At 39.9% G+C, this 27,363-nt stretch overlaps 1 protein-coding gene across 1 annotated transcript in view; it reads right to left on the bottom strand.

The window, feature by feature from the left end:
• st18 (ST18 C2H2C-type zinc finger transcription factor) overlaps positions 1–24,020 on the bottom strand; it is a 136,312-nt gene extending 112,292 nt beyond the window's left edge. The window contains exons 1-2 of the mRNA XM_072244117.1: positions 23,933–24,020; positions 3,758–3,788 (exon numbers count right to left, since the gene is read on the bottom strand). Coding sequence (XP_072100218.1) covers positions 3,758–3,788; positions 23,933–24,020 — 119 coding nt within the window. The remainder of the gene's footprint in view (positions 1–3,757; positions 3,789–23,932) is intronic.
• Between the last annotated feature and the right edge of the window lie 3,343 nt (positions 24,021–27,363).

Below are 27,363 nucleotides of genomic sequence, written 5' to 3'. Positions count from 1 at the left end.
TTGCTTATGGTTTGATTACCTCTGATTTTAGTCTCACCCAACCCCAGGAGAAAAAGCCTCCATGTATTTACCCTATCTATGCCCCTCAGAATTTTGAATATCTCTGTAAGTCCTCCCCTCATTTTCCTACACTGTAGGAAATAAAGTCCCAACATATTTATCTTTTACCTATAACTCAGATCCTTAAGTCCCAGCAACATCCTTGTAAATTTTTCTGCAGCCTTTTAAGTTTATTGACATCTTTCCTGTAGACCAGAGCTACACACAATACTCCAAATTTGTCCTCTCCAATGTCCTACACAACTTCAACGTAACACCCCAATTTCTGTACTCAATGCTTTATAAGTTTGGAGCATTTTGGGGCAGTTAAACTAAGTTAAACTATAGATTTATTAAGTATACCCACAGGAAAAAGAATCTCAGGATTATATGTGGTGGCATGTATGAACTGTGATAACAAATATTATTTTGAATTTTGAACTTTGAAGTTCCTTTCCTGACTAGTTCCTGTTTTTTTAGGAACTTCGGTGCATGACAGCAATGAAGAAAAGCCATTTTTTTAAATGAGTCATCTCCAGGCAGCTTTCACACTTCTCAGAATGAGTAACACAGTGAAGTCATATAATTCAATAAGCAGGGCATCAGCCTACTCTCACAGTGAAACAGCTTTGTTTAAAGTCATCCACCAGACAAAAAAGGTGATAGTGAGACCCCTATCCCTACCATCACTATGGTTTTTCCAAACAGTGGACCCAGGCATCTACCTGAGGCAGGTGCACAGTTTATTTTGGCATTTAAATATGGATGATGGGGTGGTAAATTTGATTAGTAAGTATGCAGATGATACTAAGATAGGTGGCGTTGTGTATAATGAAGTAGGTTTTCAAAGCTTGCAGAAAGATTTAGGCCAGTTAGAAGAGTGGGCTGAAAGATGGCAGATGGAGTTTAATGCTGAAAAATGTGAGGTGCTACATTTTGGGAGGACTAATCAAAACAGGACCTACATGGTAAATGGTTGGGCATTGAAGAATGCAGTAGAACAGAGGGATCTAGGAATAATGGTGCATAGTTCTCTAAGGGTGGAATCTCATGTGGATAGAGTGGTGAAGAAAGCTTTTGGTATGCTGGCCTTTATTAATCAAAGCATTGAGTATAGGAGTAGGGATGTAATGTTGAAATTGTATAAGGCAATGGTGAGGCCAAATTTGGAGTATTGTGTACAGTTCTGGTCACCGAATTATAGGAAAGATGTCAATAAAATTGAGAGAGTACAGGGGAGATTTACTAAAATGTTGCCTGGGTTTCATCTCCTAAGTTACAGAGAAAGGTTGTACAAGTTAGGTCTTTATTCTTTGGAGCGTAGAAAGTTGAGGGGGGACTTGATAGAGGTATTTAAAATTATGAGGTGGATAGATAGAGTTGACGTGGATAGGCTTTTTCCATTGAGAGTGGGGGAGATTCAAACAAGAGGACGTGAGTTGAGAGTTAAAGGGCAAAAGTTTAGGGGTAACATGAGGAGGAACTTCTTTACTCAGAGAGTGGTAGCTGTGTGGAACGAGCTTCCAGTAGAAGTGGTTGAGGGAGGTTTGTTGTTGTCGTTTGAAGTTAAATTGGATAGATATATGGACAGGAAAGGAATGGAGGGTTATGGGCTGAGTGCAGGTCGATGGGACTAGGTGAGAGTAAGAGTTCGGCACGGACTAGAAGGGCAGAGATGGCCTGTTTCTGTGCTCTAATTGTTATATGGTTATATTTTGCTTAGCACAATGCTTTACAGTAGAGGTGACTTGGTTTCAATTCCTACTACTACTTGTAAGGATTTTGTACTTTCTTCCCGTGACCATGTGGGTTTCCTCCGGGTGCTCCGGAAGATGTACCAGTTGCTAGGTTATTTGGTCATTGAAAATTATCCATGATTAGGCGAGGATTAATCTGGGGGATTGCAGGGTGGTGTGGCTCGAAGGACTGGAAGGGCCTACTCTGCACTGAATCACAAATAAAGTAAACTGTGTCTCAGATCCAATGACATCTGTAGATATAGATCAAAGGACTTGAGCTCACATGTAGTTAACTGTTGGGTTATATGAGGCTGCAATGAACAGTATTGTTGCTTTCAGCAGTGTAAAGATTACCTGAGCTGCTGCCACACAGGGTCACTTTAGTTCCCAAAAACTGATATATTCTTCATCTTTTTCAACATACCTCATTCATGGCTAAATGCCTGGCATAATCCAGCCATGGTGATCTAACTGATCATGTTTGGAAAACTGTGCAAGTCTCTCCAAGGTGTGTCCATGAGCTGGGAGGAAAGGCTAAAACCTCCATTTTAGCCTTTCTCCAGTGACTCATGCAGGAACGTACATGTAGCATTATGTGTTTGTGTGTGTGTGCGCGTCTGTTATTGTGTGTCTGTATATATGCATGTATTCATATGTATTAATCTGCAAGGATGACTGCATGCATGTTTGTGCATGCTCGTACATCCATGAACATGTGTGCAATGTATGTATACATGTGAAGTGTATGACTGGGGAAGTCTAAAGTTCAAGTGCAAAGAGCAAGTCAGTCAGATGCCATAAGGCCACAAAGAAGGAAAATCTATTTTGGAAAAACATCAGAGAAGTAGCAAATAAGAATATGCCACATAAACAATTACTTAAACATGGTAAAATGCATCCCTGGCATTTTTTTTGTTACATTAGTGTACACTTTCACAAATAGATCATACTATTTTTTGTTTCATTGTTGAAACTTATAGATGGAATGTTCAACTTCAAAGGAAACTTCAAATATTGCTATATAACAATTCTGATGACGCTTTCCATTGAGGACATCTTAAGTACTCTTTTACTAAAGCCAGCCTTCCAGTGGTACTTCAATCTCATTTATATATACAAGGCAGATAGACAGTAGCTCTGAGCAAGAACACAATTTTTTTGTATGTTTAAGGAAGACTAAGGCATAAGTTTCAGCCTGCCCTGTGTTTATCACAGGCGATGGACCTTAGTATGCAGAGCTCAATACCATCCATAACATTCATTATCTGAAATGGTGGACATCTCCCTCCATTGAGTTTCAGTTGAACTTTCATCCACAGAGAAATGATGACAACCTGCTACCCTAGATTAATTGGCTTCGCAAGGGTTGCTATAATAATTTTATAAATGAAGAAGATTGTTTTTCATTTTTGGATAAAAGTTAAAGCCTTCATTATTTGAAATCCACCAGCAGTAAATCTAGGCTAGGAAATGTCCTGTTCAGTACCACAGATGCAGATATCATCTTTCTTAATTGATTTAACAGGATCTCCTGTCTTGTCAAATGAAACTCTGTTTGCTAACTTTAAAAAAATCAATATTTAAAAATACACTCCCTGAATCTATTCTTTATTTTAAGTCATTGTTCTGAGAAGTATGTATATATATGTCTTTTTATCAATTTGCACATGTTTGTAGGTGGGGTAGAGAGGATGTAGTGTGTGTGTGTGTGTGTGTACATCCTATAACAAGAATGAGTGTGCATGTGCTTGTGTGTCTTGCCTTTAATGGTAATGATTACTTGATTAAATTGCTGCAACCAATTCTAAATGTTTATCAGTACATTCTCTTTATTGCCTGTTACCAAGGAATTAAATCATTGAAAACTTATATATGATGGTTAATAGATAAAGCTATTGAAATTCGACAATGCATTGTGGCAATCAATCAATAACTTTTATCAGTGGTAATGGGGAATATATGGCCCATAGCTTCCTTACCTCAGTTCCTGTGTCACAGGCTCCACTGGAACTGTCAACAGAGAAAAAAAAACAGTTAAGTTTACATTTCCACTAAAAGAGCTTCTGCTGTTTGCACCTGTCTCCCTGTGACGACTCCACCTATAGTATTAAAGCTACAGGTGCGCTTAAATTCACAGCTACGTCAATTGAAAAGCCATTACAGGTTCACTTTAACTAAGAACCGTGCATTAATTGAAGCTATTTAAAACTAGGTGATATAACAATTTTCCTGACCCTAGTAATTTTCAGCCTTGATCCTGCCAATAATAATGTTAATGCACTACGTAGTGCACGATGTGTAATAAAGCATTTTCCCCATTAGAGTTTGCTGATACAAATAACATTTATTGCTCATTGTAAAGAACTTCTGGACAGCTCTCCTTAGTTCCTTAGCCATCTTTATCCAATATATGAATGCTTGTATCTTAATGAAGAGACGAAACCCTAGAAATTGCACTGTATGATAAAAACATAAAAATGCTCAATAAATTTAATATTTCAGAGTTGGAAGCCAATTTTCTTAAGCAGGTATTAAGTATTATAATATGCCATAATTCCCATGTCTAGCTGTTCTATTTCAATTTCATTATTTTAAAGGAACATGCAAGTAAAGAGATTATGGCAATGATCCTTCTGAAAACAATTTGCCTTAAATAATTTACTTACAATCATGAACTTCATTTTAGATCCTCAACATGCCCGAAAATGCTAAGTTACTCATGAGATTCAGACACATTAACCAGTTTGCATACTGTATGATCCACTAATGTCATATGAATGAGTGGAAAGTTCATCTGATCTTTAAAGGATTGCTGACTGGGATATCAGATCAATATTTACAACACTACAACGCAACCTTATATATAAATATCCTAATATGAATGTACTTCTTCCTAAAGACGGTACTTCTGACAAATACGCTTCTTTTGGTATTGTGCAGAATAATCAGCCCAAGTTGTGTCTTTAAATTTTGTGATGGGCATAAAAATTACAATGTTTCAGTCTAGAATTACAAATGTGACAATCATTTTTGACTTTTCTTTCAGCTGAGTCTAGCCGTGTTCTTTCAGCATGATGCCATGTAACGGGTTAGACCTTTGATGCCAATCAATGCTGCTTCACACCACCCACCCCATCCTGCATCAACACTACTCCCCTCACAGACACGCCTCACCATAACCCTCTGCCTCCCCTTGGCCAGGTACTATAAATTCTGACTGCTGTGTTCAGCAATCAGTGCTACAACTGCTCTAAATTTTACTATTTTGCTGGAAATTCAAATGTGAATATTAAGAAAAATTTTTGACCCATATATTACTTATAATTATATTTTTTACCTGTGCACAAACTATAAAATATGAGCTAAATTATTGTGAATGGTAACAAAAGGAAAGACACATTCCTTCTCACATAGTTTGAATATGAATACATGGGTAGATAGGGTGAACACTGAACAGTCAGGCTATGAATAGAGATTACCTCTGCCCTGCCATGTGATATACAGTGTTTTGTGCATTTTATGTGCCGTGACTGTAATTATGCAATTTGGAAGTATAGATGGAGCAAAGGGAGAAAATTTGATTTGTCTTCTGCTTATCACAGGGCAACAGCTCTTTGTTTTTAATTTAAAGAGGAATATGGTGTCAAGCTATGGCACAGGTAAGGAATGCCATCTTTCATCACTCCTGTAAAGCCAACTGAACAAAGAATAAAAATGCCAGAATGGAATTTTCAAAAAGCATTACTGACTTTATTCTTTGCTTTAAAGCAAAATTAGTGCATACATTTTGAAATTCTGGAGGCAATGGCTTGGATTTGCCAGTAAGTAAACCCATAGAGAACCAGGCAAATTGGCATCAGTCTATGTATTCAGATGGCATTGCTGATCCGCATGGCACACCACTGAATAAAATTAGATTTTTATGCTCTGTTGCACTCAGCTATTAGTGTCACACCAGCAGAGATTACAAATTCTCTCTCATGTTTCATGATAGTCTATGCACAACAGTTTATTCCATATCTATCTCGGATAGAACTAAATAATGTACCTTCCACTGGTTTAATCGACAAGAGGACTTAACATCAATGTTTTTTTGCCTCTATTGAACTTTAATAATATTTTATTTTTTCACCATCCTTGTATTGCAAATTTTGTATTTTTCAATGTGGAAAAGTATGGCTAAAAAAGGTGAGTTTACTTTTTCAACAGATTTCCAACTGTTGGCTGACAGCATCAGGAAATCATGAGGATGTGCATACAGTCAACAATTGAAAAACATGGTCAACATATTCACGATTATCCAGTAATCACTGCTAATCAGAAAGCTTGCATTGACAATGGAAGTTCGTCCCTGAGTGTGTAACAGAGAAGCATTTACAGATTGCATTCCATTTCTGTCAACTTTAATGAAACTGAATGTCTTAATATTAGCATGGTATGCATACACAACTGTAGCCAAAGTCAAAATCGAGCTTATTGTCATATGTGAGAGTACATGTATGCACAGATGCAATGAAAAATTTACTTGCAGAAGCATCACAGGCACATTGCATCAGTGTCTGAGGGAATATTTCTACAATAGGACGTTTACTTTATTTTCTGCGTGGCTTTGTTCATTGTCTCTGGTGGATTTAGCCCCACTGAGTGGAAGAATGAACTAAAGCATCATTGCCAAAAAAACAAGGATTAGTATAAACTTATATTCCAGGCATGAATGCATATGTCAATGTATATGACACTCTGAATATAACCAGGAGAGCATTATGCTGAAAGGAATGAATCATGTCTGACACAATGTTTCCCCCTGGAGACTTTTTTTATAAATTTTATAAACTCCCTGTTGTCAACTTAAAGTATTAATATGTCATTGCATGTACCTGTGAGCATAGATCAAAGCACCAAGGCAATAATATCCACAAGACAATAAGACCATAAGACATAGGAGCAGAATTAGGCCATTCTGCCCATCATATGCTCTGTCATTCCATTATGGTGATTTATTATCCCTCTCAACCCCATTCTCCTGCCTTCTCCCCATATCCTTTGATGCCCTGACTAATCAAGAATCTATCAATCTCTACTTTAAATATAAGCAACAACTTGGCCTATGGCAATGAACTCACAGATTCACCACCCTCTGGCTAAAGAAATCCTCCTCATCTCTGTATGAAATGCATGTCCCTCTATTCTTAGCTGTAGTAAGCATCCTCTCCATATCCAAAACTAGGCCTTTCAAGATTTGATAGACTTCAATGAGATTACCCCTCATTCTTCTAAACTGCAGGGAGTACAGGCCCAGTGCCATCAAATGTTCCTCATACATTAACCCTTTTGTTCCTGGTATCATTCTTGTGAACCTCCTCTGGACTCTCTCCAATGCCAGCAAATCCTTTTTTAGATAAGGAGCCAAAAACAGCTCATGATTCTCCAAGTGCAGTCTGACCAATGCCTTATAAAGACTCAGCATTATACTCTTGCTTTTACATACTAGTCCTCTTGAAATGAATGCTAACATTGCATTTGCCTTTCTTACCACCACTCTAGTAAATTTCCTTTTCTTCATCTTTTTTATTCTTCATTTCTCTTCTGTAAGAGCATAGTTAGTGTAGCGAGAATGTCTCCAGGGGTTGCGTTGTGCTCTGTGTATGAGATGTGAGAATTCTGGGAGGCCTCCTGCCTCCCGGAGAACCACGTCTGCACCAGGTGCACTCAGCTGCAGCTCGTCAGAAAATGTGCTAAGGAAATGGACCTGCAGATCAATGACCTACAACTCATATCGGAGACTGAGGAAGTGATATGCAGGAGGCACAGGGAGGTAGTCACCCCTAGGTGGCAGGATGCAGGTCACATGGTTACTGTCAAGAGAAGAAAGGGAAAATGGGCTGCCAGTACAGAGTACCCCTGTGGCGGTTCCCCTTAACAACTAGCATACTGTTTTTGATACAATTGCATGGAAGGGCTTGCCAAGGGTGGGGGTCTGCTGCGTCCGGGTCTCTGATACAGAGTCTGACACTGTGGATCAGAAGAGAAGAGATGAGGAAGACTACAATAGTGATTGGAGATTCCAAAGTTAGAGGAATAGAGACACCCAGATTGTATGTAGCCTTCCAAGTCCCAGGGTCAGGGATATCTTGGATCATGCCCATGACATTCCAAAGGGGAAGGGTGAGCAACCAGAAATTTTGGTACATATTGGCATCAATGACATAGGTAGGAGGAGAGAGGAGCTCCTGAAGAGGGATTTTAGGGAGCTAGGTAGAAAGTTGAAAAACATGATCTCCAGGGTATTAATCTCCGATTGTTGCCGATGCCATGTGCCAGTGAGGGTAAGGATTGGAGCACTTGGCAGAATAATGTGTAGCTGAGGAACTGGTGCAGGGGACAGGGGTTCAGATTTCTGGATCACTGGGATCCAGAGTGATCAGAGGAGGAGAAGATGGCAGCGCGACGGCAGCGTGTGCGATCTCTCTTGTGATGAATATCTGTTATCTGTCAAGTAGGGGACCGTGCACAATTCTGATTTGATGGAGACAGGCGTGAGAGTACGGAAGAACATCTGGAAAACTTCTGAAATGCCCACTTCGCTGCCGTTGCTACTAAGTGGTAACCGGAATCTCCGGAGCAGAAGGCCCCAAAATCCTCTGCTTTGCTTGTTTCAGCGGCTGAGGTGAGGTCGAAGGCGCTCGGCAGAGGATGGCGCTCGGGAGGCTGTATCGGAGGGGCAGATCAGAGGCTCTAAGTTTTCGGACGGATGGACTCAGTGTCGGCTGTGGTCGGCTGCTTCCAAGGCATTGGCAAGTTGACGGTGCCTGGCGGTTTATGGCAGGGAGTTTCTCCCTTTTGCCGCCTGCTATTGGGGACTCGGGAGTCAATCAACTCGGGAACTTTTGAGACTTTTTTTGACCGTGCCCATGGTTTGTTCTTCATCAAATTATGGTATTGCTTTGCACTGCTATAACTATATGTTATAGTTATGTGGTTCTGTCAGTGTTAGTCTTTGGTTTGTCCTGTTTTCTGTGATATCACTCCGGAGAAACATTGTATCATTTCCTAATGCATGTATGCATTTCTAAATGACAATAAAAGAGGACTGAGTGTTCTCCTAATCTAATCTAAATCTCTTCTGAGGAATGGATGACCTGTAGATAAAGGAAGGTTGACATCTAAACCTAAAAGGGACCCATATCATTGCAGGCAGGTTTGCTAGAATTGTTCAGGAGGATTTAAACTAATTTGGCGGGGAGGGGTGGTGGGAACCTAAGTGATAGGGCTGAAGATGGGGCAGTTGGTTTACAAACAGAGGCAGTGTACAGTGAGACAATGAGGAAGGATAGGCAGATCGTAGGGCAAAATTGCAGACAATGGGATGAGTTGCAATGTAAAAGGGGGACAAAATCAAAAAGGAAGTCGAATACAGGAATGAAGGTGTTATATTTGAACGCATGCAGTATACAGAGTAAGGTAGATGAACTTGTAGCACAGTTGCAGATTGGCAAGTGTGATGTTAATCACAGAATCATGGCCGAAAGAAGCTTAACATCAAAGGATGCACATTGTTTTGAAAGTCAAGCAGGTAGGCAGAGGGGGTGGGGTGGCTCTTTTGGTAAAAAATGAAATGAAACCTTTAGAAAGAAGTGACATAGAATTGGAGAATGTAGAATCCTTGTAGGTAGAGTTATGAAACTGCAACTGATGGGAGTTCTATACAAGCCCCTGGACAGTAACCAGGATGTGGGATATGTTTCTATGTTTCTATAAGGGCAATGTTACAATAGTCATGGGGGGAGGGAGCTGGTTCAATATACAAGTAGATTAGAAAAGTGAAGCTGATGCTGGATCCCAAGAGAGGAAATTTGTAGAATGCCTACAAAATGGCTCTTTAGAGCAGCTTGTCATTGAGCCCACTAAGGGAAAGGCAATCCTGGACTGGGTGATGTATAATGAACCGGAATTGATTAGAGAACTTAAGGTGAAGGAATCCTTAGGGACCCATGATCATAATATTATAGAATTCACCCTGCGATTTGAGAGGGAGAAGCTGAAGCTAAAGAATACTGTAATCAATATTACAGTATAGTAAATTGGGATTACAGAGGCATGAGAGGCTAGAGTCGACTGGAAGGGGACACTGGCAGGGATGACAGTAGAGAAGCAATGGCTGGAGTTTCTGGGAGGAATTCAGAAGGCAGATGTGTTGGCATCAGACTGAGTGAGTGTAAAGAAAATGGGTTGGCATCAGACTGAGTGCAAAGAGTACACTTTCCATCACGAGTCCCAGCAGAGATCAACTATCTGCACTTTGCAAAGTTTTGCTTCTGGCAAGGAGTCTAACTGGATGCCAGCTCAGATGGAAGATCAAGGGTGAGAGAGAGCAACCTAAATTTGTTCAAGCACATTATGCTCAACAGACCAAAACTGAAATTTTTGAAGAAGATGCTGAAGTAAGGTCTGGTGGGGGGGAGGTGTGTGGAATGAAAGTCAGGCAAATTAAGGAAGTAATCCAAATCAATTTTAGAGCTATCTATTAACTACGTGATTCTTGAGGCTGGTAAATAACATGTAAGCAATGTGCATACAATGTACTTGCAGCCACACAAAATTATTATATAAGACCATAACCTATAGGGTCAGAATTAGGCCATTTGACCCATTGAGTCTGCTCCGCCATTTCATCATGGCTGATCCGATATTCCTCTCAGCCCCAATCTCTTGCCTTCTCCCTGCACCCCTTCATGACCTGACCAATCAAGAATCTATCAATCTCTGCCATAATTACATATAAAGACTAGGCTTCCACACTACTGCCTGTGGTAAGGAATTTCACAGATTCACCACTCTCTGGCTAAAGAAATTCCTCCTCATCTCCATTCAAAAAGGACATCCCTCTATTCTGAGGATGTGTCCTCTGGTCTTAGATTCTCCCACCATAGGAAACATCCTTTCCACATCCACCTTATCAAGGCCTTTCACCATTCAATAGGCTTCAATGAGTTCGCCGCTCATTCTTTTGAATTCAAGTGAATACAGGTCCAGAGCCATCAAACGCTCTTCATATGACAATTCTGTCAATCTATGACTCATTTTCATGAACCTTCTTTGAACCCTCTTCAGTTTCAGCACATCATTTCTAAAATAAGAAGCCCAAAACATCTCTAAGTGGCTCCCCACTAGTGCTTTATAAAGTCTCAACATTCAATCCCTGCTTTTATACTCTAGTCCTCTTGAAATGAAGGCTAACATCACATTTGCTTTCCTCACCACAGACTCACCCTGCAAATTAACCTTGAGGGAATCTTGCACAAGGAATCCAAAGTCCCTTTGTAACTTTTTTTTTGTGTTTTCTCCCCATTTAGAAGATAGTCAACCCTTTCATTTCATCCAACAAAGTGCATGACCATAAAATTCCTAACACTCTATTCCATCTGCCATTTCTTTCCCCATCCTCCTAATATAGCTAAGTCCTTCTGTAGCCTCTCTACTTCTTCAAAACAACCTGCCCCCTCCACTGACCATTGACATATAATGTAAAGAGAATCAGTTCCCCCACAGAACACCACTAGCCACCGGCAGCCAACCATAAAAGGCTCTATTTATTCCAACTCTACTTTCTGCCGATCACTCACTGCTTTTTCCATGCTAAAATCTTTCCTGTAATAATATGGACTTGTAGCTCGTGTGGCACCCTGTCAAAGGCCCTCTGAAAATCCAAATACACACCATTAACCAATTCTACTTTGTCTATCCTGCTTGTTATTTCTTCAAAGAATTCCAACAGATCTGTCAGGTAAGATTTTCCTTTCAGGAAACCATGATGACTGTGACCTACTTTATCATGTGCCTCCAAATACCCTTAGAACTCATCCTTATGAATCAACTCCAACATCTTCACTGAGGTCAGATGAACTGGCCTATGGTTTCCTTTCTGCTTCTTTCCCTTTTTGAAGAGTGGAGTGACAGTTGCAATTTTCCAGTCTTTAGGAACATAGCAACATAGAAAAACTATAGCATAATACAGACCCTTCGGCCCACAAAGTTGTGCTGAACATGTCCTTACCTTAGAAATTACCTAGGGTTATCCATAGCCCTATTTTTCTAAGCTCCATGTACCTATCCAGGACTCCCTTAAAAGACCCTCCACTACCGTCGCCAGCAGCCCATTCCACGCACTCACCACTCTCTGCATAAAAAACTTACCCCTGACATCTCCTCTGTATCTACTTCCAGGGACCTTAAAACTGTGCCCTCTCGTGTTAGCCATTTCAGCCCTGGGAAAAAGCCTCTGACTATCCACATGATCAATGCCTCTCATCATCTTATACATCTCTATCTGGTCTCCTCTCATCCTCTGTCGCTCCAAGGAAAAAAGATCGAGTTCACTCAACCTATTCTCATAAGGCATACTCCCCAATCCAGGCAACATCCTTGTGAATCTCCTCTGCACCCTTTCTATGGTTTCCACATCCTTCCTGTAATGAGGCGACCAGAACTGAGCATAGCACTCCAAGTAGGGTCTAAACAGGGTCCTATATAGCTGCAACATTACCTCTCGGCTCCTAAACTCAATCCCAAGATTGATGAAGGCCAATGAACCATATGCCTTCGTAACCACAGAGTCAACCTGCGTAGCAGTTTTGAGTGTCCTGTGGACTCGGACCCCAAGATGCCTCTGATCCTCCACACTGCCAAGAGTCTTACCATTAATACTATATTCTGCCGTCATATTTGACCCACAAAAATGAACCACCTCACACTTATCTGGGTTGAACTCCATCTGCCACTTCGCAGTCCAGTTTTGCATTCTATCAAAGTCCTTCTGTAACCTCTGACAGCCCTCCACACTATCCGCAGCACCTCCAACCTATGTGTCATCAGCAAATTTACTAACCCATCCCTCCACTTCCTCATCTAGGTCATTTATAAAAACCATGGAGAGTAGGAGTCCCAGAACAGATCCCTGAGGAACACCACTGGTCACCGACCTCCATGCAGAATATGACTCATCTACAACCCTCTTTGCCTTCTGTGGGCAAGCCAGTCCTGGATCCACAAAGCAATGTCCCCTTGGATCCCACGCCTCTTTACATTCTCAATAAGCCTTGCATGGGGTACCTTGTCAAATGCCTTGCTGAAATCCATATACACTACATCTTCTGCTCTACCTTCAGCAATGTGTTTAGTCATATCCTCAAAAAATTCAATCAAGCTTGTAAAGCACAACCTGCCTTTGACAAAGCCATGCTGACTCTTTCTAATCATATTATGCCTCTACAAATGTTCATAAATCCTGTCTTTTAGGATCTTCTCCATCAACTTAGCAACCACTGAAGTAAGACTCACTGGTCTATAGTTTCCTGGGCTCTCCCTATTCCCTTTTTTGAATAAGGGAACAACAACCACAACTCTAATCCTCCGGAACCTCTCCTGAACTCATTGATGATGCAAAGATCATCGCCAGAGGCTCAGCAATCTCCTCCCTTGCCTCCCACAGTAGCCTGGGGTACATTTTGTCTGGTCCCAGCGACTTACACAACTTGATGTTTTCCAAAAGCTCCAGCACATCCTCTTCCTTAATATCTACATTTTCAAGCTTTTCAGTCCGCTGTAAGTCATCCCTACAATTGCCAAGATCCATTTCCATAGTGAATACTGAAGCAAAGTATTCATTAAGTACCTCTGCTATCTACTCCGGTTCCATACACACTTTCCCACTGTCACACTTGATTGGTCCTATTCTCTTATGTCTTATCTTCTTGCTCTTCACATACTGGTAGAATGCCTCGGGGTTTTTCTTAATCATATCCACCAGGGCCTTCCCATAGCCCCTCCTGGCTCTCCTAATTTCATTCTTAAGCTCCTTCCTGCTAACCTTATAATCTTCAAAATCTCTATCATTACTTAGTTTTTTGAACCTTAAGTAAGCTCATCTTTTCTTTTTGACTAGATTTTCAACAGCCTTTGTACACCATGGCTCCTGTACCCTACCATCCTTTCCCTGTCTCATTGGAATGTACCTATGCAGAACTCCACGCAAATATCCCTTGAACATTTGCCACATTTCCTCCGTATGTTTCGCTGAGAACATGTTTCCAATTCATGCTTCCAAGTTCCTGCCTGAATCTGGGGGGTTCTTGAAAGATTATTACTCATGCCTCCACAATCTCTTCAGCCATCTCTTTCAGAACCCTGGGGAGTACACCACCTGGTCCAGACCTTTCAGTTTCCTAAGACCCTTCTCTCTGGTAAAGGCAATTTCACACACCTCATGATCCCTGCCACCTGAAACTTCCACCAAACTAGAAAATACTTGTTCAGTTCATCGGACATTTCATTGCCCCCATCACTACCTCTTCAGCATTGTTTTGCAGTGGTCTGATATCCACTCTTGCCTCTTTAACAATTTATGTATCTGAAGAAACTTTTGCTATCCTCTTTGATATTATTGGCTAGCTTATTTTCTTATTCCATCTTTTCCTTCTTATTGAGTTTCTTAGTTGCCCTCTGTTGGTTTTTAAAAGCTTCCCAATACTCTAACTTCCCATTATTGTTTGCTCTATTATATGCCCTCCCTTTCATTTTTCAATTGTCTTTGACTTCTCTTGTTTGCCACAGTTGTGTCATCCTGCTTTTAGAATACATCTTCTTCCTTGGGGTATATGTATCCTGTGTATTCTGAAATGCTTCCAGAAATTCCAGTCATACTACTCTGCTGTCATCCCTGCCAGTGTTCATTTCCAATCAATCCTGGCCAGCTCCTCTCTTATGTCCCTGTAATTTCACTTACTTCGCTGAAATACTGATACATCTGACTTGGATTCTCCTTCTCAAATTTCAGGGTGAATTCAATCATATTATGATCACTCTCCCCTATGGGTTCTTTTAGCTTACTCTCTCTAATCAGCTCCAGTTCATAGCACAACATCCAATCCAGAATAGTTGATCTCCTGGTGGGCTCAACCGCGAGCTGCTCTAAAAAGCCATCTCATCGGCATTCTAGAAATTCCCCCTCTAGTAGTTCTGCACCAACCTGATTTTCACAATCTCCCTGCATATTGAAATCCTCCATGACTATTGTAACATTGCCCTTTTGACATGTATTTTCTATCTCCGATTGTAATTTGTAGACCACATCCTTACTACTGTTTGGGTGTCTGTATACAACTCCCATCAGGGTCTTTTTATCCTCGCTGTTCCTTTGCTCTATCCACAATGATTCGATACCTTCTGACCCTATGTCACTCTTTCTAATGATTTGATTTCATTTTTTACCAATAAAGCAACCTCACCCCTGTTTTCCTGCCTTTATTTTTAATACAATGGAGGGAGGAGAAGATGGCAGCGCGACGCAGCGCGCATAGCCTCTCTGGTGAAGTGATATCGTATTTGTCAAATAGGGGCCGTGCACAATTCTGATTTGACGGAGACAGCCATGAGAGCACGGAGGAACATCTGGAGTAACTTCTGAAACGCCCAGTTCACTGCTGCTGCTACTGTGCGATCGAGAATCTCTGGAGGAAAGACCCCAAAATCCTTGGCTTTGCCTGCTGCTGGCGACCGGGGCTGGGGTCGAAGTGGTTGGCAGAGATGGTGCTCGGTGCTCAGTGTTGGAGTGCTGGTCGGAGCTCGAAGTTTTCGGACGACTCAGAGTCGGACTGTGGTCGGGTATGGCAGGGAGAGTTTTCTTCCTTCTCCCTTCTGCGTGAGATGTGGGACTTTCGAGAGACTTTGAACTTTTTTACTGTGCTCACGGCCTGTTCTTCATCAGGTTATGGTATTGCTTGCACTGTTGTAACTATATGCTGTAATTACGTGGTTTTTGTCAGTTTTTCCTGTGTTTCTGTGATATCACACCGGAGGAATATTATATCATTTCTTAATACATGCATTACTATATGACAATAAAAGAACACTGCGTGTCCTCATAATCTAATCTAATCTAATGCGTATCCTTGGGCATTAAGCTCCCAGCTATAATCTTTCAGCCATGATTCAGTGAGGCCCACAATATCGTACATGTCAATCTGTGGCTGGGCTACAAGTTCATCTACCTTATTCCATATACTGCGCGCATTCAAATAAAACACCTTCAGTCTTGTATTAACCCAATTCAATTTTGTCCATTTTATGTTGAAACTCATCCTCTTGATTGCAATCTTGCCTTATCAACAGCCTCTCCTCACTACACATTGCCTCTGTTTGTAAACCAGCCACATCACCTTCAGTTTTATCAGTCAATTTCCCATTCTCCTGCCAAGTGTATGCTAGATAGTTGGTACAATAATTCTGCAGCCTGGACCATTCTGGAGAACTAAATCAGAAACACAGAAAATTCTACAGATGCTGGAAATCCTGAGTAACACATACAAGATGTCAGAGGAACTCAGCAGGTTAGGCAGAGCCTATTAAACAGTTAACATTTTTGGCAGAAGTATCAACTGTTTATTCATTTTCATATATGCTGTCTAAACTGCTGAGTTCCTCCAACATTTTGGATGTGTTACTCTGGAAGCGCACTGCGGTATCTTGCAAAGCAGATTAATTGTTTCTGGTTTTCCAGCACAAGTTCACTGCCTTGAAGCCTTACATCTTGCCACTACTTTTATGGAAAACTGGTGCAAAAAGCAGGGAGAAAAGAAGGAGAAAAGAGGGGGAGAGATGCCTATTCCAATGCTCCCTATTTTCCAATTAACCTGCTGTTGTTTGCCCTAACTGTGCTGAGAAACTTACATGGAAGCAGTATTGAAAACCTCTTTCTGATTTAAGATGGCACTGGAGAAACACAGTGACACCTTACCTGCAGCAGACAAAACTACTATTAATTACACTTTTTCTGGAAAAAGATTACTTCAACCTGTAACTTCCCTCTCAGTTTAGCTTTTGAACCGCTTGTATAAACCCTAGGTATTTTTGCAGTATGAACTGAAGTCTCAAAGGTGCAGGATATTTGCGGCATGACACTTACGGACCAAACTGAGGTGGCGGGTTTGAGCCTGAGAGTAAGGAACAAGCCCGTGTTTGACCAGTTTAGGTGTTGGGCCAGATTGGGTACTGGCCGAATCGAGGCAGCGGAGCCCGGGCCCAAGAATGTATCAACGTTGCAGGGCTTGGGTCTGAGAGCGAGGAACAAACTGATGTCTGGCCAATTTAAGTGCTGGGCCAAAATGAAAAGGTCAGGGTGTCAGGACTGGAAGCAAGGGATGGTTCGGTGTTCTGCTCAATGCTTGGTAGGGTTTACTCGTCTCTGTGCTGAACTGAGGCTGAGGCCTCATCTGTATGGTTTGGCTGTAGTGTTGACTGGCTTTGTGGCTGTGAACTCACTTTTGTGAACTTCAGTTCTGAATGTTATTTGCTTGCTTCTTGTTGTTTGCACAATTTGTTCTTTTTTCCTGCACAATGTTCTTTTTTAATGGGTTTTATTGGGCCTCTTTGTTTTGCAATCTCAAGGTTGTATAAGGCATATACACTTAGATAACAATGAACTTTGAACTTTGAACATGGTACTGCATAGAAACATAAAGGAATCACTCTTGTATCATCCATTGGAGCCTTACTTCATTGGCTTTGTCTGGTGTAGTCATACTCCATTAGTGTTTCAGATCTGATGGAAGACTACTGACTTTCAGTGGAGATATTTGGAGGTTGCTTTAGAGAATGATTCTAAGTAGATAAAATCTTGGCTTTGGACTACACCTCCTCGGAATGAATGGCATTAGATTAGACTGTCTGGCTCACAACCAACGGCAAGGTCATGGGTGTTTGGGAATGGTGGGTTCATGAACCTTATAACTCTGAAAGTGGATAGCAGATTCTGGAACCATTGCTACTCTCCAGGAGCAATGCTTCAACAATCCAAGGGAGGAAAAATTGCATACTTCCCTACATGCTTCATTGACCACTGATATTCACAGCCAGCTTTTTTGTACAAACTTTTGCTGTGGCGCCAACTATCGGGTAGCTTCTGGCACTGCTGTAATAAAAGTTGAACCACATCCATCAGATGCTGCATATGCTTGCACCACACCAGTGCTAATTAAATTCCCCCTACTTTGCAGAATGAATCATTGAATCATTTATTGTATTCTTTACGCTCACTGTGTTTATCTTGTGCTCTATCGTATCTGGAGTAATTATCATTTTGTTCTTCTCTACACTCATGTACCAAAGAAGGACAATAAAAGATCTTGAATCTTGAATCTTGAATTGTGATAGTAGACAAGAAGCCCATTCAACCATTTACGGCTGTGCCAGGACTTTCATTCTGCAATGGAATGGCTCTGCGCCTGGGAAAAGTGCACTTCTAAGTTGCATGGATTTCTCTGTGGTCCTTAACTCTGTACACGGCCATTTCAGTAAATATGTACCAATCATTTCATTATGCATATCTCAATCATCCTTTCCTGGCCTTCTCAATGTCTTGATCCTGGAGTAGAATACAGTGTGGTATTGCCATCTGGGGATGTGGCACTTGTTTTGCTCCTTCCACCTGATCTTGCTATAGTTCACCTCATGCCCCTTAGATCACAATGTTAACACATGCCTCTTTACAGCCATGCAGTACTGAGGGAATGCTGCACTCTTGGATCCACTTCTTTTTGCATGAAATGTTAAAGTATGCCTCCATCTTGTTTCTCAGAGACGGAGCCTACTAGCACAGGCTCACCATATCTGCTACTGGCCACTTACAGAAGTGGGCACTCACTGATGACATCAGTCGATGGACAGTACATTTAAAGCTGGTAGAATTCTCTAGATTGAATAAAGCACATGAAGTTGGCCTGTTGCCTGTAATGGAATGGCTTAATCATGCATTGTATGTCTTGCACTTATCAGGAGTATCCAAATTAATCTCCTCTTGAGATCCCAGTCTGAGCTGAAGTACTTTACATGAATCACAGTTTTTGTAGTCACTGTAGCCTAGACATTCTGTGTAAGAGAAATTATATCTGTTAGGTCCTTCCTAATTACTATCAAATGACTTGTTCTAAATATGAAGCTGCACAGAGTTGAAATCGAGAGTCCAGGACACCTTTAAGGAGTGATGACTCAAAAAGATGGCATCCATCACTAAGGACACCCATCACCCAGGTCATGCCTTGTTTTCATTGCTACCGCCAGGACGAAGGTACAGAAGTCTGAAAGTACTCACTCAATGATTCTCCCCTGCCATCAGGTCTCTAAATTGACATTGTACCCATGAACACCATCTCACTACTTCTTTATTTCTATTTTTGCACTACTTAACTATTTAATATGCACATGTATACTTCCTGTAATTCTGTTTTTACTCTATTATTATGTATTGCATTGTACTGGTGCTGTAAAGTCAGCAAATTTCATGACATATGCCAGTGATATTAAACCTGATTCTGAAATAAGGATGTCACCAATGACCAGACAGGTAGTACTCATTGTAGAAGCTCATAATGATTAATGGTTAACTTGGTGAGGTACTAGCAATGAATGCTTGTGGAACTGGGCACAAAATCACCCATGCCTTTTGGGTTTCAGAATGTGGAGATAATATGTTAATTTATTTTCCTGAAGATCTAGTTGTAGCTGCAGTCATATAAAAACAAAACAGAGGGGAAAATCAGAAATATAAAAGTGGATAAACCATATAGCACATGTAGAATACAGACTTGACATAAGAGACAAATAAGGGACATAAAGCGGACTGAACATAATTACGGTCCTGGTGTAAAGAGGTACTCGATATGAATGGTGCAGATATGAGGACAAATCTGATTTCATAATCAGAATACAAATCAATGCTTCAGTCCAAATCCAAAAAGGTTTTTTGTTGGCTTTGTACTGAAGCACCTTAGGGGTTCCTGATGCAGATACCTGGTGTAGATGGGGTGATTGCTTTGTCGAGCACCTTTGTTCCATCCACTGTAATAGCCAGGATCTCCTGGTGGCCAGCCATTTTAATTCCACTTCTCATTCCCACACTGAATTGTCTATCCATGATCATCACCTCTATTGTCACATTGAGACTAGACACAGGTTGGAGGACCAAGACATTTTATTCTGTCTTGGAGTTGTCCCCAACCTGAAGGCATCAACATCAAATTCTCTAACTTCCTTTAACCATTCCCAATTGTTCCCCACTTTGTTTTCCCTTATCCTACTGCCTCCTCACAGAACCTGCCTATCACATTCACCCTCTTATGGTTCCCCATCTTCTTCCCTTTATTCCATGGTCTACTGCTCTCTCCTATAGGATTCTTTCTTCTTCTCCAGCCCTCTGCCTCTTCCACCGGTCACCTTCCAGCTTCTCCTATTATTTCCCTTTTCTCCCCAATTCCCATATTCCTACCACTTCCCTGAATCCACCTATCAATTGCCAGCCCATGCATCTCCCTCTCCCTCCAATCTTTTACTCTGACTTCTGCCCGCTTTCTTTCCAATCCAAGATGAAAGGGCTCAGCCTGAAAAATAACTGTGCTGCTGCTGCAGAAGCATAATTTTCATGGCTCTTACACCCTTTGTATGATAAACTTGAACTCAAACTTGATACCTTGGGAACATTTTGTGTGTCTAACACAGGCAACATGGAGATAAAGAAAATTCCAACCAAACTAAACTAAGATTGGAACAATTGGTTTTACTCATTTATTACCTCATATTAACTAAGCTAGATAAGTGTGTTGCTTTCTTGAACTCCTGCAGTCTTTAGGAAAATGCAGGTCAGGTAGCAGCCATGGAAACTGAAAAAGGTTTAAAGCTTTAGGATAAATATCCATTGTCAAAACTAGGCAGAAGAAAAGAACAAGCTAGTTTTCCCCTGTTTTCCTTCTTTTCCTCTTTGAATCAAAGGTCTTCAACCTGAAACAATCACCCTGTTTCTCTCACCACAAATGTTGCTCAGTTGCTGTTTGCTTCTGACATTTTCTGTATTTTGTATCAGATTTCCAACATCTTCAGATGTCTTTATATTTCTTCCTATCATTGCTGTTGAATGAAGACTTTCAGAATTTAAATCTAGTGATGATAAAGGACAAGTCAGGATGCTATGTGACTTGGAGGAGTACCTGTAGGTGGTGATGTTGTCCTGTGTCTGATGTCCTCGTTATTAAGGATGGTAGAGGCCATGGGTTTGACAAATACTACTTGATGTCAAGAAATTCTTGAAGAGTTACTACAGTACATTTTGCAGAATGTACACCCTGCAGCCACTGTATGCTAGTCACGGAGGGAATAAATATTTCAGAGAGTGGTTGCCAGCAAATTCAAGTGCTGGAACTGGGGATTATCCCATGAGATTTTTAACTATTTTCCTTTGTAGATTCAGTCATGGAGTCATAAAAAAGTACAGCACAGAAGCAAGCCCTTTGGCCCATCTAGTCCATGCTAAACCATTTAAACTGCCACATCCATGTACCTGCACTGAGACCATAGCCCTCCATACCACTACCAGCAAGGTACTGATCCAGACTCCTCTTAAACATTGAAATCGAGCTCACATGCAACACTTGTGCTGGCAGCTCAATCCACACTCTCATGGTCCTCTGAGTGAAGTAGTTCCCCTCATCTTCCCCTTAAACTTTTCACCTTTCACCCTTAATCCATGATGTTTAGTTTTCTCAATACATTGGTCTATCAGGGCCATTGTGCCAAAAGCTTTCTTTATGACCCTATCTACATATGATGCCACCTTCAGTGAATTACGGATCCGTATTCCCAGATCCCTTTGTTCTACCACAATCCTCTGTGCCCTACAGTTCACTGTGTAAGACCTACTCCGGTTAGTCCTACCAAAGTGCATCATCGTGTACTTGTCTGCATTAAATGTCATTTGCCATTTTTCAGCCCATTTTTCCAGCTGGTCCTGAACCTGCTTCAACCTCTGATAGTCTTCCTTGTTGTCCACTACACCCCCAATATTTGTGTCATCTGCAAATTTGTTGATCCAATTAACCACATTATCATCCAGATCATTGATAAAGATGACATTCAACATTGGACCCAGCACCGATCCCTGCGACACTCCACTAGTCAGAAAGGCAACTATCTACTACCACTCTCTGGCTTCTTCCACCAAGCCAATGTCTAATCCAATTTACTACCTCATCTTGAATGCCGAGCAACTGAACCTTCTTGACCAACCTCCCTTGTGGGACCTTGTCAAATGCCTTGCTGAAGTCCATGTGAACAACATCCACTGCCTTGCCTTCATCAAATTTCCTGGTAACTTCCTCAAAAAGCCCTATACGATTGGTTAGACACAACCTACCATGCACAAAGCCATATTGACTATCCTTAATCAGTCCACGTCTATCCAAATACTCATATATCTGGTTCCTTAGAATACCTTCCAATAACTTGTCCATTACTGGTGTCAGGCTCACCACCCTATAATTTCCTGGTTTATTTTTAGAGCCTTTCTTAAACAGTGGAGCAATTTAGCTGTCCTCTAATTCTCTAGTATCTCTCCTGTTGCTAAAGATGACTTAAGTATACCTGCTAGACCCTTGCAGTTCTGCACTTGCCTCTCACTGTGTCCAAGGGAACACCTTGTCAGGCCCTAGTGATTTATCCACCCTAATTTACCTCATGGCTACAAACACCTCCTCCTCTGTAATTTGTATAGGCTCCATGAAGTTGATGCTGCTTTTCCTTTCTATTGACTCCGCATCTCTCTCCCAAGTAAATACAAATACAAAAAAATCCATTTAAGATTTCCCCTATCTCTTCTGGCACCATGAATAGACCAATTTTTTTTCCCTTGCAATCCTTTTGGCCTTAACATATCTGTAGAATCCCCTAGGATTCTTCTTTACCTTGTCTGCTGTTGCAACCTCATGCCTTCTTTGAGCCCTCCTGATTTCTTTCTTAAGTGTTCTCTTGCATTTCTTACACTCCATTAGTACCTCATTTGTTCCTATCTGGCTATTCCTGCTAAGCCCCTCCTTTCTTTTTCTTAACCAGGGCCCCAATATCTCTTGAAAACCAAGGTTGCCTAAACCTGTTACCTTTACCTTCTATTCGGACAAGCACATACAAACTTTGTACTGTCAACATTTTACTCTTGAAGACCTCCCACTTACCAAGTACACCTTTGCCAGAAAACAGCCTGTCCCAGTCCACACTTACCAGATCCTTTCTGATACTATCAAAATTGGCCTTTTGTCAAATTCAGAATCTCGAGCTGCGGACCAGACCTATCTTTTTGCATATTTACTTTGAAACTGATAGCATTGTGATCACTAAATGCAAACTGTTCCCCTACACAAACTTCTCTCACCTTTCTCATTCCCTCCTGGCAGATTAAGTATCACACACCCTCTCATTGGGACTTCTACGTACTGATTAAGGAAACTTTCCTGAACATATTTGACATACTCTGTCAATGGTGTGAAGGCTTTGAGGATTCTGAAGGTGAGACATAAAATAACTATGGGGCATCTTTCACCCACTCTCACTGAATGATATATTTGGAGTCATAGAGTCATATCATTCAACACAGAAATGGGGTCTTTGGTCCAAGTGATCCACAATGACCAAGATTCACATCTGTTTACCTGCATTTGGCCCCTATCCCTGTTGGTTAACACTTGGTTAAATGCAGCAACTGAATAAGAGGAACAGTTACTTATTTTTTATTCAGCAATGCAGTAACAAGTTTAGCAATTGCCATTGCTGGAACACAGGTTAATAATTTCACCACCCTACTCCACCAATTATCCTGCTTTAGCTCCTCAATGTTAAACTGTTGTTATTTAATGTTAATCTTAGCAGGGATATTACTTTATCTGCTGGTGGCCATCTTCATTTGTGGGAACATTATTCAAAATAAAAGCATATAATCATTATTGAAAGACATTTCTTGCATTATGGTGGTCAACCTCTTCATAAGAGAATGTGTAAAATTTTTATAGCTAAGCTTCAACGGAGAAAATAACTTTAAGTGTACATTTTCAAAGAGCACCAACAATAAAAAGCTGTTATGTGGCCTATTATTCAACCTTATTAAGCTTGACTGTGGAGCTTATGGGTAGAAGTACCTTACTCCTTCTCTCTGCTTAATATGTGAATGTATCACAATCAGAAAAGCAAGAGTAATAACATGTCTGCATATTTAAGGTTCTCCATAGGAACAAACCTGTCTTTTACTGTGTAGAGCAAAATTATTTTTGAACTTTTCAAACACTTACCCCTGGATCCTTTAGAACGAGTGCGTAGTCTCTTTTCCTCAATGTCTGAGTCCATCTGTACATAGAATGAGATATTAGTGCCAATCATTGCCACTAATTTCTCGCACTTATCTTACCTTAAAAAATAGTAAATAAAACAAAGCCTTTTGCATTCTTATCCATTGTTTCCATCAGGCCTAACAGCCTCATTGCTGGATGAAGGTCATTTTTTAATTTTGCATTCTCAGAAAGGAAGTGAGTGAACAGGATGTACTGTTACCTTAGTTTAAATGGGAAACATTACTCTTTTATCTAATGTTGTGTTGTGATTGAAAGTAGTGACCTGTATTAGATTTATAATAGGGGAGCAGGTGTGGCTATGATGGACCTTAATTTCCTTTAATAAACCTTTTGTGCACTGCACTCATATGGCAATACGATGCTCTCTGAGGCCCTGCGCATAATAGGTTCATTACTTTTGATTACTACGGTCTATTGAGAGAAAGAACTCACCAGCACACTACATTATATGCTGTTAAACCAATATATGTATGCCATTTATTTATTTTCTTTCACTAGTTCATGTGTGGCACTTAAAGTGATTTTAGCAACTGGCCTTCATAAATTAAAAAGATACAACCGGTCCAGGTAAAAATAGCACATGTGATCTGTTTTCTTACCACTTCAATCGCACAAGTTATTCCACATTTGATTTGACTATATACAACAAAAGTACATCTTTAATATCACAAAATAGAGCATGGTGGTAAATAGACCAAGGAGTAGAATTGTAATATGTCAGTGAAAAATAAATCACACCCAACTGATCGGACCAAGCTTTCTATTTTAGTAGCTCTTCTACAAAATCACTTTTATTCTAAATTGATAAAAACTCTTAGATAGAAACATATTTTGAACTAAACTAATTTCTGCAATGTATTAAAAGTGTGCATAATATAGATGTAATCACTAAAGGATAAAATTGCTCTGCAATATACAGCAATAAAATACATAATTTATGGGTTTTATTTAAAAAAACAAACCTGGCCAGCATTAATTATAAAAAAAATGTGAATAGGACAGTGTCTTTCTACTGTTTACAATTTCTTGCGCCAACTTCTGTTGGCTCTGTCAGGATCTTCCATGAGTCACAAAACTTTTCCCTAACACCCTGTTTTTCTCCAGCTAGCAAAGGTCATAATTTTATAATATAAGCAGTTTATAGGTTGTGTAAGAGTTCCATTCCTGAGACTGCCCATAAGATGATTTCTCTATAGCTCAGAAACACCCATTTTCTGTAACTATCCATAGTTTATCACTTCTGCATACAAGAGTTCTAATTCTTATATTTCACTGAATAATCACTCTAACGCCATCAATAATTAAATTAATAGAATGCATACTGAATCCATTCATTAACCAATACTATTACACCCTTATTATGACTATTATTATTACTAGCTTGAAAATGTTCTAAGAATTATGAGAATTGACTTGAAAGTTGGATTTCTCTAATTCATAACCTTGTGTCCCTATACTGGGTTATTAATAGACCACATTGAAACATCACATACCATGAAGGAATCCTGATTTAAAAAAATAATGTAATGGAGAAATAGGTAAGATCTTACATATGATGTAATTAGCTTGCAATAACACACTTGATATATGGGACTCTTTAGATTAAGATCGGATAATCTGATAGTTTGATGACATATCTTGCCCTTTGACATTAATCACACAGTTAATCTGCCAAAGATTTGTAATCAAGAAATTATTGTTTCTTTTCATATATTATTAGAAACAAATACAATATTTTAGAATTGGAAATAGAATTGGTTTATTATTGTCAAATGTACTAAGATACAGTGAGAAGCTTGTCTTACATATCATTGAGATCAAATCATTATATACTGCATTGTGGTAGCACAAGGTAAGACAATAACAGAATGCAGAATAAAGTGCAACAGCCATGGATAAATTGGAGTGCAGGTTGTCATTAAGGTGAAAGGTCATAATAAGGAAGATTGTGAGGCCAAGAGCCCATCTTATCATAATCTTAACTTTCTTAACTTACTTTAAATTTCTTAACTTAGCCTTTATGCAATATTCACCTGTACAATACTTTAAATAATATTTATTTCAAACATTTAACTCCTCTCTTAAATTAACAGATAGAGCATAGGTGTTGTCACTATACAGATCTCAAAACATAGAAATGAATGAATTGTGAATAAAACAAATAACTGATCTTAAACATGTGGTACAGCAAATTGTAAAGAAGTCTCAGTTTGAAGGAAGTGTACTTTCAATCCTAGTTCGAAGGTGAAGCCAGGGTATTCTTGTGTTAATGACAATACATGCAACTGTAATTTCTGTGAGGATATTAACACTTACCTTTCCTAGTTGCCTGTTGTAGTTTTCTGATGCTTCACAGTTTTTATTATATTTATGTAACCTATTTATTTTAGCAGGTAGTCTTGAAATTCATTCCCTGCAATACGAAAAATACGAATAGTAGACTCTTGAATTTTGAATCAAAAATAAAATACAGAAATCTATTTTCAATGTTAATTTAGCTAATTTTTCTAAATCTTTTAATACTCTTGGTCAGTACAACCACTTTGAATGCGATTAAGTTAAACAGTGAACAGAACGGCCCTAACTGCACTTACAGGCACCAAGAAGAAATAAAGAAGCACTCCCGACTGTTCAGCATTACGCTTAATCCAAACCCCATTGGAAACTGATAGTATTAAGCAAAAATCATGTGTTTAAAATTAACGTGTCAATAAAGTTATCAATTTCTATTTCTCGTATAACTAAACAGCAGAATTCAAATACAGAACTCCAATTCACGGATTTAAAATCTGAGTATTACCACCTTTGAGCTATTCAATTATACTTCACCCTTGTTTCTTTTTATTGTAGAATACTTTTGTCTCACCATTTTGTTATCAGTTTCAAGTGACAATAAAGCAGTCTGTTCAGAATAAAATCCACAAAGTTTGTTAGCATTAACTCAAATTTAACTAAAGGGTTTTTTGTTTTGCCTGCACTTAGTTTGCTGTCATGGCATGAAAATTACTCCAGCCTGATCTCAACAGAAATTCTGTTTTACATTTGATATGTAGCAACACCAGTATATTTCCCTTATCCAAAGCAAGTGTGGCATTCAAAGCAATGCACGTCTTGATCTTAAATTACATCTACCTTACTGCTTAGTATCAATCCAAGGGAGAAGGGCAAGTCACTTCTGTGATACAACATTAATCTTGCCTTTTTAATCTATTACTTGAATCATGGGTTGCTTAATTACATTCTAGTTATATCATATTTATGGTGGAGCAATGGTTGATATTGAACTAATGTTTCGGAGCCTGGACGGATATTAGTAAATATAAATCTTTATCCTTGTCATGGAATAGTTAGAACCTGAATTTAGTCAGAAG

This window comes from Mobula birostris, chromosome 1 (genome assembly GCF_030028105.1).
Source record: "Mobula birostris isolate sMobBir1 chromosome 1, sMobBir1.hap1, whole genome shotgun sequence".
Classification (NCBI taxonomy): Eukaryota; Metazoa; Chordata; class Chondrichthyes; order Myliobatiformes; family Myliobatidae; genus Mobula; species Mobula birostris.
This window is presented reverse-complemented; position numbering and strand designations above follow the sequence as displayed.